The following is a 14,782-nucleotide window of genomic DNA, read 5'->3' on the forward strand; positions in this document are numbered from 1 at the left end:
ACAGGAAATGTGGGTGTGCAAGTATGATGGTAGTTGAACAGGAAGTGTGCATTTGCATGTGTGCATGTTCGCTTGTGTGTGTACACCTGTGTGTGCTAGTGTGTGCCTGTATGGTGGTAGGACCAGAAGTATGCGCTTGGGTGCATGTTTGCTTATGTGTGTACATCTGTGTGTGCTTGTGCATGCATGTACAGTGGTGGTGGGACAGGAAGTGTGCATTTGTGCATATGTGCGTATTTATGTGCTTGTGTGTGTACACCTGTGTGTGCGTGTGCATGCATGTACAGTGCTGGTGGTGGTGACAGAAGAGAGCTGACTCCTGTTTCCTAGACTGCCCAGACTAGGAAAGCCAGGAGAAGCTGGATGAGCCTGATGACATAACTAAGGTCACTCTGTACTTCCTGTGGAAAAACTATGGTTAAGGTGCACCTCAAATCAAACTCGAGGAGTTTTGAAGTAGATAAACATCTATTATAGAAATAGCTTATTTATTTTCCAAGAATAACTTTGAAATAAAGGTAAATTTTGTTTTCTGTCATTTTCAAAATTAAGAATTTTTCTTCACTCACAACGAAATTGTCTTAGGTGAGTACCGTTTTGAACGGCATGTTAGACCAGAGCTTCAGGGAGCGAGCAAGCCAGAAACACCAAGGACTGAAACTTGCAACTACAATTCTGCAACACTGGAAGAAGTGTGATTCCTGGTGGGCCAAAGATTCCCCTCTCGAAACTAAAATGGCAGTGCTGGCCTTACTGGCAAAAATTTTACAGGTATTTTGAGATTCCTTTAAAAAGCAGTCATGTTTGTTCTTCTGAACTCTGTAACTTGTGTCTTTAAAATTTGATGGAGATTGCTCCAAAAGCTCATTGGTTTGACAAATAAGATATTTTGACAGGATAGTTGCTTATATTTACCTTTTTAAATTTTTTCCATTGTTCATTAGACTTACTGTTTCTTATGCTATATCTTTTTAATGTGCCTTTGCATGTATTATCTTAACAGATAGTATTACAATATTTTACAATAAGATTGTGAAAATATTATTGAAGCCCATAATTAAATTTACAGTTCATTTCTGGAATTTAAACAAAGGAAATAAAGATGTAATATACAAATGTGTCCTGTTTTTCTTTTCCTTCCTTTAGATTGATTCATCTGTATCTTTTAATACAAGTCATGGTTCATTCCCTGAAGTCTTTACAACATATATTAGTCTACTTGCTGACACAAAACTGGATCTACATTTAAAGGTAAACAGTGAAATATTTATTTTTTTTGGATTACATTCTCTTCTATTTTCATATTTTTTATTTTTGCATATTTGTGATGTTTTTTATTTTTTATTATGGGAAATGTCAAACATGTTCAAAAATAGGGAGACTAGCACAGTAATCCCCCTGTACTTACTAGCCAGTCTCGATAACCATCCTGTTTGGGCGTGTTTATTTCACCTGTGTAGTCAACCCACCCGTCAGCAGGCAAGGAAGGCCAAGCAGGCCGGGCATGTTATCTGACCTGTACCTGCTTCAGTTCAGGGTGTCTCTCCAAGACATGAGAACATTTCCTTCCTTCCTTCCTTCCTTCCTTCCTTCCTTCCTTCCTTCCTTCCTTCCTTCCTTCCTCCTCCTCCCTCCCTCCCTCCCTCCCTCCCTCCCTCCCTCCCTCCTTCCTTCCGTCCTTCCTTGCGTCCCTTTCTTTCTGTCTCTCTCTCTTTTCTTTTTCTTTTTCTTCTTTTCTTTTCTGCAACAGTCTCGCTTTGTCGCCCAGACTGAAGTGCAGTGGCGCAATCATGGCTCACTGCAACCTCTGCCTCTTGAGTTCAAGTGATTCTCGTGCCTCAGCCTCCCGAGTAGCTGGGATCTTAGGCGTGTGTCACCAGGCCTGGCTAATTTTTGTATTTTTAGTATATTTCACCATAGTGGCCAGGCTGCTCTCAAACTCCTGACTTCAAGTGATCTGCCTGCCTCGCAAAGTGCTGGGATTACAGGTGTGAGCCACCACGCCTGGCCTAGAACATTTCTTTTAAAGTATAAGATTATCATATTTGGATGAATTAACATTTGTGTTTGCATACGTATGATTTAAATTGGCTGTAATGACTATTACTCAGTCATTTTTCTATTAAAAATAATATAAAAATTTTTGGTGATTTTTAGGGTCAAGAATTAATAAATATTGTCATTTTAAGATTACTAATTTTAAAGTCCTAGAACAATTAGATTTTAAACACTATTGAAAAGTGACCTTAATTCAAGGGACCTTTTTACTGGATAAAGGGGATAATTCTTTGGAATTTTCTGCTGTGTGATTAATCAAGTTTCCCATTTCTCCGTAGACAGTCTTGGAATTTATCTGCCATGCAAGAGAGAATAGGAATCAACTCCTAGTTCTTGTTAAGCTCAGTATGAAGTTCTTATGTAGTTCTGCAATGTGTAGTTGTAAACCACTCCTTAGGTTATTTAAAATGTTTTTACACAAAGCTTGTGCAGTACATTTTTACTAGGGTCATTATTTGTAGAAGAGGAAGCACATACCGAATCAGCACCATGTCGCATTTATTTATGTGTCCATAGCTGGAGTCAACTGACTAGCCTGGGTAACAGTCAAAGCTGAGGTATAGGTTGGGCACGGTGGCTCATGCCTGTAATCCCAACATTTTGGGAGGCTAAGGCGGGCGAATCTCCTGAGGTCAGGAGTTTGAGACCTGTCCTGGCCAACATGGCAAAACCCTGTCTCTATGAAAAATATGAAAAAAATTAGCTGGGCATAGTGGCAGGCGCCTGTAATCCCAGCTACTCTGGAGGCTGAGGCAGGGAGAATCACTTGAACCCAGGAGGCGGAGGTTGCAGTAAGCCTAGATTGTGCCACTGCACTCCAGCCTGGGTGACAGAGTGAGACTGCATCTCCAAAAAAAAAAAAAAAAAAAGCTGAGGTACAGAGTTGTATTCGGGTTGGTTTTTAATATAATTTAGAAATTATGCTGAAGTGATTCATTGATTCCACATAGTGCTTTATTTGCAATGTCTTTAGAAAACAGTAATTTTATTTATTCTGTGGGATATATAAGCCATAACTCGTGCAGTTTCTTATGTCTGCCTTGTTCCACAGGGCCAAGCTGTCACTCTTCTTCCATTCTTCACCAGCCTCACTGGAGGCAGTCTGGAGGAACTTAGGCGTGTTCTGGAGCAGCTCATCGTTGCTCACTTCCCCATGCAGTCCAGAGAATTTCCCCCAGGAACTCCGCGGTTCAATAATTATGTGGACTGCATGAAAAAGGTTGGTTTCTAGTAATATCAAGTAAAATGAGAACACTGATTTTTTTTTCTTGTTACATATCTTGATGAAAAGAAGTGAGTGAAATACCCATAATCAGAGAAGTTGTAAACCACCCGATAGGTTATTCAGAATGTTCTTTCTACACAAAGCTTGCACAGTACATTTTTACTAGGGTCATTATTTGTAGAAGAGGAAGCACATACCAAATCAGCACCATATCCCATATTATTTATGTGTGCGTAGCCTGAGAATTCATTTAATTCACTTGGAAAGCAGTGACAGGCGTATATGTGAATCCACGAGAATCTGGTTTTTTCTCCCATTTTTAAATTGTGAAATATTTTATGCATAAAATGGAATGTATAAAGTATATTTAAGTTATGAATAGTAATACCGAAAGAAGCTAAGAAATAGAATATTACCAATAATTTCCAAATTTTAATAGAATAGCAATTATTTGAGAAGCATTTTGTGATTATCCCTAATACGATAGTTTGAGCATCCCTTATCTGAAATGCTTGGAACCAAAAGCGTTTCGGATTTTGGAATGTTTGTGTACACATGAGTTATCTTGGGGATGGAACCCAAGTCTGGACATAGACATGAAATGCATTGGTGTTTTTTTGTTTTGTTTTGTTTTGAGACAGGGTCTTGCTCTGTCACCTAGACTGGAGTGCAGTGGAAACTGCACAGAATAATTTCAGAGATGAAAGAAGGTATTGTGTCCACAAGATAGGATAATGATCCTTGGAAATTAAATATGCAGAAGCAAAATTTAAAAAACATACCTGTTCTATTCTGAAGATAAAATTAAGATATCTCCCAGAAAGTAGAACAGAAACTGAGACGGAAAAGGGGAGAGTCAAGATGAGAACATCGGGGGAGTGGCCTGGGATATCCCCTCTGTAGTGAGGACGGTGTGGAAAAGATGCACATTACCAGAATCAGAGTAAGGGCAAGAGTCCCTGGCATGGTGAAGGAGGGGGCGCCTGTTGAAGGCTCGTCTCCATGTACTCTCAGAACCTGAGATAGAGAGCAGAGTAACATCTGCAAAACCTAAAAAGAATCAGGGCCGGGCGCAGTGGCTCACGCCTGTAATCCCAGCACTTTGGGAGGCCGAGGAGAGCAGATCACCAGGTCAGGAGATCGAGACCATCCTGGCTAACATGGTAAAACCCTGTCTCTACTAAAATTGCAAAAAATTAGCCAGGCGTGGTGGCAGGCGCCTGTAGTCTCAGCTACTCGGGAGACTGTGGCAGGATAATGGCGTGAACCCGGGAGGCAGAGCTTGCAGTGGGCCAAGATCGCGCCACTGCACTCCAGCCTAGGCGACAGAGCGAGACTCCGTCTCAAAAAAAAAAAACTTAAAAAGAATCTAGGCTCGGTATAGTGAACATTGATATATACCAGCCACTCACAATATCCACAAAAATGACAGAAATACTGGTATTTGTTAAGTCTGTGAAATTCTAGTATATTTTTCTATATGTTATATATTTTTATTACATAAGAAACTTTTTATATTTTTAGTAAAACTCAACAAAATTTTGATGATGTTGATGTATTTTTTCTAGTTTCTAGATGCATTGGAATTATCTCAAAGCCCTATGTTGTTGGAATTGATGACAGAAGTTCTTTGTCGGGAACAGCAGCATGTCATGGAAGAATTATTTCAATCCAGTTTCAAGAGGATTGCCAGAAGGTAAGTCATTCTGGTCTGGGATCTCAGAAACCATATGCATTTCAGTTTTGTGGGAAATTATCTTCTCTGTTCCATAAACAGCTGAGTGGCAATTACATTCTTGCTACTAAACTTTATTTTTTTGTCCTTAAAACAAAACTTTTATTATTATATTTTTCAAACATACACAAAGCTAGAAGAAGAGTATAAATAAGGCTCCAGATTGAACAAAGTTCAGCATTTTCCAAGCTTCATCTTGGCCTTTTATCATTTTTCTTTTTTGCTGCTGCTATTGTAATTTAAAGCAAATCTCGGACACCATGTCATTTCACCTCTAAATCCTTCTGTATATGTCTCTTAAAGCAGTTTTCTTGAATAGCCATAGTACCATTGTCAACTGAACGAAATTATCAGTAATTCCATAGCCAGATTTCCTCAGTAGTCTCAAACATGCTGATAGTGTTGAGTTATTTGAAATATGATCCAAACAAGGTTCATACATGGCATTTCACTGTTGTGTCTCTTCAGTCTGCATTTAAAACAGTCTCTTCCTTTATTATTTATTTTGTTGGAGAAACTTGGACACTTGTCCTGTACAGTGTCTTCTGGATATATCTGATTCTTTTACTTTCATTCAGCTTCTTCCTCCAGTCCTTGGGTTTTCTGTAAATGGAAAGTTATGTCTAAAAGCACAGTTAGATTCAGGCTGAAATTTTGGCAAGACTAATAGTTGATACTTTATACTTCTTATTCATGGCATTAGGAGGTGTATAATGTCTGGTGGTCCTGCTTTTAGTGATGCTAGGATTGACTAGCCATGTGCATCGTTTCATTTTCCTCATGGTTTAGCTCCATTTTTTATGGTTGCCCTGAATCACTTAATTTCATTAAGAGTTGCAAATGGCCATTTTTCTGATTCTTTTATTCCTTCTAAATTTAGTGCCTGGAATTACAGTGTAATGAAGGTCTCATCACTGGAATTGTTTGATTACCAGAAATACAATTTAGTATTTTAGCAAAAATATAGTGGGAAAAATAGGACATAATTGATTATTGATTTTTTTTTTTTTTTTTCTTGAGACAGAGTGGCTCTGTCACTCAGGCTGGAGTGCGTGATCTTGGCTCACTGCAGCCTCCATCTTCCGGGTTCAAGTGGTTCTCCTGCGTCAGCCTCCCAAGTAGTTGGGATTACAGGCATGCCCCACCACAATGGCTAATTTTTGTATTTTTAGTAGAGACAGTGTCTCACCATGTTGACCAGGCTGGTCTCAAACTCCTGACCTCAAATGATCCGCCTGCCTTGGCCTCCCAAAGTGTTGGGATTACAGATGTGAGCCACCCCACCTGGCCCTGATTATTGATTTTTGAAGTAAGGGTTTGATGCCATGGTTACTTCTCATAGTAAACTTCCAATGAATTTTTAAAGTTGGCATTTATCTATATTGAATTTGTAAATATCCATGTAAATTTGTCTTGAGTTGTATTTTACAGATCATAAACTTCACCAACTGTAAGTATATAGTTCCATGATTTTTAGGAACTTTATTGAGTATGCAACCAGCACCGTGCAACATTTTTATTCCCCAGTAAAACCCCATAGGAGCATTTACAATTGACTGCCATTGCTGATCCTAGCTCCACGCAAACACTAATCTACTTTCTGTCTTTATAAATCTGCCTTCTCTGGACATTTTATATAAGTGGAATTATACAATATGTGATTTCTTATTCCTGGATTCTTTGTTCAGCGTAATGTTTTTGATGTTCATCCATGACATAGTTCATTCCTTTCTACTGATATTTTAAAAGTTATCATAATTAACCAACTATAAAACAGAATTCTGCACAGCAGCAGAACACATTCTCTTTGAGCATACTTGAAGCATTCTTTAGGACAAACTATATACTAGACCATAAAAACAAGTCTTGATAAATTTAAAAAGGTTGAAATCATACAAAGTATGTTCTCTGTCCAAAGCGAAGTTAAATTAGAATTCAACAACACAAGGAAATTTTGGGAATCTGAAAATATTTGTAAATAATCAACTAATTAATAAATAACATATTTCTAAATAGCCCTTGGGTCAAATAAGAAATTACAAAGGAAGTCAGATAGTATTTTGATCTGAGTAAAATAAGAATAAAGCATATCCAAATGTGATACAAATAAATAGGTGCTCAGAGGGAAATTTATATCTTTTAATTCCTATGTTTGAAAATAGGAAAGATTTAAGTTAGTAATCTGAACTTTCTACCTTAAAATCTAGGAAAAAAAAAAAAAAACTAACCCAAAGGTAATACAAAGGAAGGCAATAGGAAACAGAAAAATGGTGGAGAAAAATCAGTATTTGTTTTCACAATCAAAGTTAAAGGAGTTGACAAACCATTAGCTAGGCTAACCAAAAATAAAGGAAAAACCAAAGTTTGTCAAAACTTTTTAAGAATGAAAAGAGGTGGATGTAACCCACTAACCTCTTAGAAACTGTAAGAAGATTATAAGTGAATATTATGAAAAATATTAGGCCAGCAAATTCAGCAACTTAAGCAAAATGGGCAAATTCATAGAAAGTCATAAATTACCAAAACTGACTCAAGAAGAAATAAAATGTACGAATACATCCCTAACAAGTAATTAAATTGAATTAATAACTAAAAATCTTTCTGTAAAGGAAATCCCAGACCTACATGGCTTTTTTGTTTTGTTTTTTTAGATGCAGGGTCACACTCTGTTATCCAGGCTGGAGTGCAGTGGTCAAGGCTCACTGCAGCCTTGACCTCCTGGGCTGAGGCAGTCCTCCCACTTCAGCCTCGTGAGTAGCTGGGACTACAGGGATATACCACCACACCCGGCTAGTTTGTATTTTTTGTATACACACAGGGTTTTGCCATATTGCCTAGGCTGGTCTTGAACTCCTGGGCTCAAGTGATCTGCCTGCCTTGGCCTTCCAAAGTGCTGGGATTACAGTCATGACCCACTGCGCCTGGCCTCCAGATAGCTACTAGTGAATTTTATCAAATATATGTATATATGTGTATATATATTTCAGACAGAGTCTCACTTTGTCTCCCAGGCTGGAGTGCAGTGGCTCACAGCAGCCTCCAACTCCCGAGTTAAGTGATTCTTGTGCCTCAGCCTGCTGAGTAGCTGAGACTACAGGGGCACACCACCACACTCGCATAATTCTTTGTATTTTTAGTAGAGACAGGGTTTTGCCATGTTGTCCAGGCTGGTCTCAAAGTCCTGAGCTCAGGCAATCCTCCCGCCTCAGCCTCCCAAAGTGTTAGGATTACAGGCGTGAGCCACTGTGCTCAACCCAGATATATGATCTATTTTTGTTTTTGTTGGTACATTGGTGCATATATTTATGGGGTACATGAGATATTTTGATACAGGTGTATAATGTGTAATAATCAGGTCAGGGTGACTGAAGTATTCATCACCTCAAACATTTATCCCTTCTTTGTGTTAGAAATAATCCAGTTATACTCTTAATTATTTAAAATGTAAAATATTGGCCAGGTGCGGTGGCTCACACCTGTAATCCCGGCACTTTGGGAGGCCGAGCCAGGCGGATCACAAGGTCAGGAGATAGAGACCATCCTGGCTAACACGGTGAAACCCCGTCTTGTAGGTGTGCTTCATTGTTTTTTATTTTTTTCTTTTGTCCCCTCTGAGTGTGTATTTTCAAATAACCTGCCTTCATGTTCACTAATTCTTTCTTCTGCTTGATCAGTTCTGCTTTTAAGAGACTCTAGTGCATTCTTCAGTATGTCATCTGCACTTTTCAGATTCAGAATTTCTGCTTGATTCTTTTAAATTTTTTCAGTCTCTTTGTTTAATTTATCTGATAGGATTCTGGATTCCTTGTCTGTGTTATCTTGAATTTTGTTGGCCTTTGCTCAAAACAGCTATTTTGAATTCTCTGTCTGAAAGGTCACATATCTCTGTCTCTCTTGGATTGGTGTTGGTGCCTTATTTAGTTCATTTGGTGAAGTCATGTTTTCTTGGCTGGTTTTGATGGTTGTGGATGTTCATTGTGGCATTAAATATTTTAGGTATTTATTGTAGTCTTCTGGGCTTGTTTATATACATCCTTCTTGGGAAGACTTTCCAGGTATTTGAAGGTACTTGGGGGTTTGATCTAAGTCTTTGGTCACTGAAGCCATATCTGCTTTAGGGGCCACCCTAAGTCATAATCTACTGTAGGAGGCACCCCAAGCCCAGTAACACTGTGGTTCTTACAGACTTATAGAGGTACCACCTTGGTGGTCTTGGTACAATCTTGGAAAATTCCCTGGCTTTACCAGGCAGAGACTCTTGTTTCCTTTACTTACTTTTCTCAAACAAATGGAGTCTCTCTGTCTCTGCTGAGCTGCCTGTAACTGGGGGAATGGTGATACGAGCACCTCTGTAGCCGCCACCACTGGGACTGCATGGAGTCAGACCTGAAGCACACAGCACAGCACAGCACTGGGTCTCACTGAAGGCCTTAAGTGACCACTGCCTGGCTACTGCCTGTGTTCATTCAAGGCTCAGTGGCTCTACAATCAGCAGGAGGCAAATCTAACCAGTCTTGTGTCCTTTCTTTCAAGACAGTGATCTCGCCCCGCCTCCAGGTGGGTCAAGAGATGCCATCTATGAGCCAGGCCTGGAGTTGGGAACTGTAGGAATTTACCTGGTGCTCTGTTCCACTGCTGTTGAGCTGGTACCCAAGCTGCAAAATAAAGTCCTTTTCATTCTTCCCTCCCCTTTCCTAAAATAGAGAAGTCTCTCCCTGTGGTCACCATTGCCCCAGGCCTGCAGTGAGGACTGCCTGGCTACTGCTGATTTTCACTCAAGGCTCAAGGGCTCTGTAGTCAGCTTATGGTGAATGCTGCCAGTCCTGAGTCTCTCCTTTCAGGGTAGTGGGCTCCCCTCTGGCCCAGGGCAGGTCCAGAAATCCTGTCTAAGAGCCAAGGGCTAGAACTGGGGACCCCAGAAGCCCTCTGGGGATATTGCGTCTCTGTGGCCAAGGTGGTGCCCATGTTGCAAGGCATGAAACGTAATGCAAGTCTCCTTTACTTTTCCTTCTCCTTCTCTCAAGCAGAAAGGGTTTCTCCCTGTGACCACGACAACTGGGAATGTGCTGGGTCACACTTGAAGCCAGCATGGCCCTGGGTCTTAACCAAGGCCCACGGCAAGTACTACCTGGTTGGCACTGATAATTCATCACCCAAAGGCTCTTTAGTCAGTAGGTGATGAATCCCATCAGGCTGAGCCCTTCCCCTCAAGACAACGGGTTCCCTTCTGGCCCAGAGTGTGTCTAAAAATGTCGTCTGGGACTCAGGATTCTCGCTGGTGCCCTGTTCTACTGTGGCTGAGCTGGTATCCCAGTTGCAAGACAAAGTCCTCTTTATTCTCCCCCTCCTCTTCAAGCAGAAGAAAGGAGTCACTTTTATTACTGCAAGCTGTACTACCTGGGGTTGGGGTAGGCATGGCCAAGCACTTGCATGGTGGCCACAGCTGGTATCTCAGGTCATGTGCCCCCCAAGTCCACTTGTTCTGAGCCCAGCCCAGCACCAGGACTTGCCCAGGAATTGCAGCTGTTGTCATCTTAGTTGCCTTTCAAGTTTATTTGGGACCCCAAGGCACTTTAGCCCATTGTGGCAGAGCTTGCCAGAATGTAGTTTCTGACCACTGGGATGGACAGTTTGCCTCTGATTAGGGCTGGTCTAAATGTTCTCTCAGTGAGTGCTGGCTAAATTCTGCCCTGGGTTGGTTTCTGCTGTGACAGGATAGCATTGAGTTCCAATGCGAAGTGCTTTTCCTCCCCCAGGTGCACAGCTTCTGTGTCCTGCGTGTGACTGCTGCTGGGGGATGGGGAAGGAGTGGTATAGCTGATTGAAGACTATCTTTCTTAGTTTCTTCAATGCCTCTTTCCTTGATATGAAGTTAAAACCAGGTACTATGATCACTCACCTGATTTTTGGTTCTTATGAAGGTGCTTTTTTGTACAGATAATTGTTCATTTTGGCGTTCTGCAGGGGAGACAATCACTGGAGGCTTCTATTTAGCTTTCTTGGTCCACTCCTTCCATTGAATTTTATCATTCATTTATTTATTTTTGAGATAGGGTCTTGCTCTATTGCCCTACTGGAGTGCAGTGGCGTGATCATGGCTCACTGCAGCCTTGAATTCTGGGCTCATGTAGTAGTCTTCCTTCAGCCTGCCTAGTAGCTGGAACTACAGGTGTGCTATCAAGCCCAGCCTTTTTTTTTTTTTTTTTTTTTTTTAATGTAGAGAGGTTCTTCCTAAATTGCCTGGGCTGGTCTTGAACTCGTGGGCTCAGATGATCCTTCTTCCTCAACCTCCAGAGTGCTGGGATTACAAGTGTGAGCCACTGTGCCTGGAATTAAAATATTTAAAAAGAAATTACACCAATAGTTCATAAACCCTTCAGGATATAGAGGAGGAAGGAACACTTCCCAACTCCTTTTGTGAGGCCAGTAGCAAGACCAACATAAGAGAAAGACAGCACAAGAAAACTATAGACCAGTATCCTTCATGAGTATAAACACAAAAATGTTTAAAGATACATTAACCTATTCAGCAGCACCCACAAAACATTATACGCCATAACCTATTGGTGTTTATTGTAAGAATGCAAGGTTGCTTTTCTATTTGGGAATCAGTTAGTCTTAGATACTATATTAATAGAATAAAGGACAAAAACTCATTATAATTTCAGTAGATACAGGAAAACTTTTGACAAACTACAACATTCATTTGTGATAAAACTGACAAAGGCTGTCTATGAAAAACCAATAGCCAACAAAATATGTAATAGTGAAGGACTGCATGCTTCCTGAGATTGGGAACAAGGCCAGAGAGCCTGAAAAAATAAACAAAAAATAAATAAAAGGCAACCAAATTTTTTACTATTAAAATTTTTTTATTCTTTTTTCTGTTTTATAGGATTTTAATGTAACTTCTTTTCTTATTCCTTTACACTGTGCATCTTGTTCACTTTTCCTTTCTAATGTTGTTTCCAATGATAGTCTATAATTACTCAATGGCTTTACAATATACACAAAATACTTTCAAAAATAACAATACCAATATTATTACATAGAATAATGACAGCTAGATGAAGTTTAAATTTTTCATTTTAGTTATAATTTTCTTAGTATGTGCCATCTAAGGATATACAGTCAAATTTTGTGTTCCAAAATCATTTGATGTAGTTTTCTTCTTGATGTGTGGTTATTACACCAATTAGTAGTGCTTATTTAATTAATTTTCAAATTTTAGAAATTTTGTTTTTTCTTTTGACTCAATTTTCATTTTGAACGTGTACGATATTTACATGACTAAAATCAAGGCTATATAATGAGCTACAATTCAGAGGATCTTCCTTCCATCTCTGGCCCTCTCAAGTTCCTCTTTTGCCCTATCAGCTTCCTATCTCTTCCACTTGTGTCTTATACAGATCTTGCCCTGTCAGCATATAGAGATCTTCCTCATTTTTTTCCTTGAAAAATTGGTGTTTAATTCTTCATTGCAAAGAAGTATGATAGTATTTTTAAGCAGCCCCTTGCCCATGAACTTCTGGATTCAATCTTTTGTTGTTAAACTTAATGCCACGGGGAAGCCAGATGCGGTGGCTTACACCTATAATCCCAGTGCTTTGGGAGGCTGAGGCAGGAGGATCACTTGAGCCCAGGAGTTTGAGACCCGCCTGAGCAACATAGCAGAACCCCATCATTACAAAAAAAATTTTTTTTTTTTTTTTTTTTTTTTTTTTGAGACGGAATCTCACTCTGTCGCCCAGGCTGAAGTGCAGTGGCGCAATCTCGGCTCACTTCAAGCTCCGCCTCCCGGGTTCACGCCACTCTCCTGCCTCAACCTCTCTACTAGCTGAGACTACAGGTGCCCGCCACCATGCCCGGCTGATTTTTCTATTTTTAGTAGATACGGGGTTTCACCGTGTTAGCCAGGATGGTCTCGATCTCCTGACCTCGTGATCCACCTGCCTCGGCCTCCCAAAGTGCTGGGATTACAGGCCTGAGCCACCACGCTCAGCCACAAAAATATTTTTAAAAAATAATAATAATGTCATTGTGAATAACCTTGTGTTTATATCATCTTGTATTTGCCCGTGTATCTTTGGGGTAGATTCCTAAATGTAGATGAAAAGGTAAGTGCATTTGTATTTTTTGCCAGGTATCTCTGTATTGCTGCTTTTGGGGCTGTATTATTTGCATTCCTTCCTTATTTGTGATGTACTAGAGTATCAGTTTCACCACTGTCTTGCCAACATTCTGAAACGTTTGAATTTTTTCCAGTTTATAGGTGAGGAAGAGTTTCCCTTTGTTACTTTAATTTTTCTTTTATTATGAGTGAAGTCGGACACATTTTTATATATTTAATTTGCATTTATTTTTCAGTAAATCATCTGTGGGCCCATTTTTAACATTAGGTCTTTGCTGTTTTTATTTTGCTTCTCCTTACCATCTTAGCTTTTTATGTAAGATTTGGATGTTTTATGTGCATCTCTACAGTGCTTGCTAGTGGAAAGCTCCTCAAGAGAAAGTGAACCTAGGATGGTGCCTGTGTTATTCCTTTCAGGCTGCTATAGCAAAATAGCACAGAGTGGGTGGCCTATAAAACAACAGAAATAATTTATCATGGTTCTGGAGGCTGGGAAGTCCAAGAACGTGCTGCCAGTTGACGGAGTGTCTAATGACAGCCTGCTTGCCTGCATTATAGTCAGCACCTTCTCTCTGAGTCATCCGTGGTAGAAGGGGCAAGGAACTCTCTGGGGCCTTTTTTATTTATTTATTTATTTTTTTGGGACGGAGTTTCTCTGTTGTTGCCCAGGCAGGAATACAATGGTGTGATCTCAGCTCACTGCAACCTCCGCCTCCCAGGTTCAAGCAATTCTCCTGCCTCAACCTCCTGAGTAGCGGGGATTACAGGCATTTGCCACCATGCCAGGCTAATTTTTGTATTTTTAGTAGAGACGGGGTTTCGCCATGTTGGCCAGGCTGGTCTTGAACTCCTGACCTCAGGTGATCCACGCGCTCCAACTCTTGAACTCAGGTGATCCACCCACCTCGGCCTCCCAAAGTGCTGGGATTACAGGCGTGAGCCACCATGCCCGGCCTCTGGGACCTCTTATGTAAGGGCACTGATACCTCCCAGTAGCCTTACCTCCTAATACAATCACATTGGGGGTCAGGATTTCAACATAGAAATTTGGGGAGTCTTAAACATTCAGTCCATTATAGTACCCAAATGAACTTTGCAAAGCCTGTATGGCATCTAGTAATGTCCTATAGTCTTTTTATGACTGAGTTACCTTCTGAATCTAATATTTTTGCACGGGTTATCTAACTTCATGACATTAGAATTTTAATGGTCATTTAGTCTTAACCCTCTTATTTTTATAGATGAGACTACTAACTCTGCATTCTTAATTTATAGATTTATAGACAGAACTTTATAGATGATTATTCAAATATATTATTTTCAGGTGAGAAAGGACCAGATAGGTATATTTCTGTTTGGAAAATAGCAATGATGGTTCATTGGTAGGGAGAAACTAGAATTTTAAATTCATAACCTCCGAATTTTTTTTTTTTTTTTTGAGACGGACTCTCTGTTGCCAGGCAGGAGTGCAGTGGTGCGATCTTGGCTCACTGCACCCACTGCCTCCCGTGTTCAAGTGATTCTCCTGCCTCAGCCTCCAGAGTAGCTGGAACTACAGTTGCGTACCACCATGTCCAGCTAATTTTTGTATTTTTAGTAGAGATAGGTTTTCACGTGTTGGCCAGGGTGGTCT

The 14,782-nt window shown here is 40.2% G+C and overlaps 1 protein-coding gene across 4 annotated transcripts in view; it reads left to right on the top strand.

Moving 5' to 3' along the window:
- Positions 1 to 14,782, top strand: part of PRKDC (protein kinase, DNA-activated, catalytic subunit) — a 185,568-nt gene that overhangs the window by 77,587 nt on the left and 93,199 nt on the right. For all 4 annotated transcript variants that reach the window (XM_010357481.2, XM_010357483.2, XM_010357480.2 and 1 more), the window contains exons 37-40: positions 586 to 771; positions 1,147 to 1,251; positions 3,110 to 3,277; positions 4,852 to 4,979. In XM_010357481.2, coding sequence (XP_010355783.2) covers positions 586 to 771; positions 1,147 to 1,251; positions 3,110 to 3,277; positions 4,852 to 4,979 — 587 coding nt within the window. The remainder of the gene's footprint in view (positions 1 to 585; positions 772 to 1,146; positions 1,252 to 3,109; positions 3,278 to 4,851; positions 4,980 to 14,782) is intronic.

This window comes from Rhinopithecus roxellana, chromosome 9 (genome assembly GCF_007565055.1).
Source record: "Rhinopithecus roxellana isolate Shanxi Qingling chromosome 9, ASM756505v1, whole genome shotgun sequence".
NCBI classification, from domain to species: domain Eukaryota; kingdom Metazoa; phylum Chordata; class Mammalia; order Primates; family Cercopithecidae; genus Rhinopithecus; species Rhinopithecus roxellana.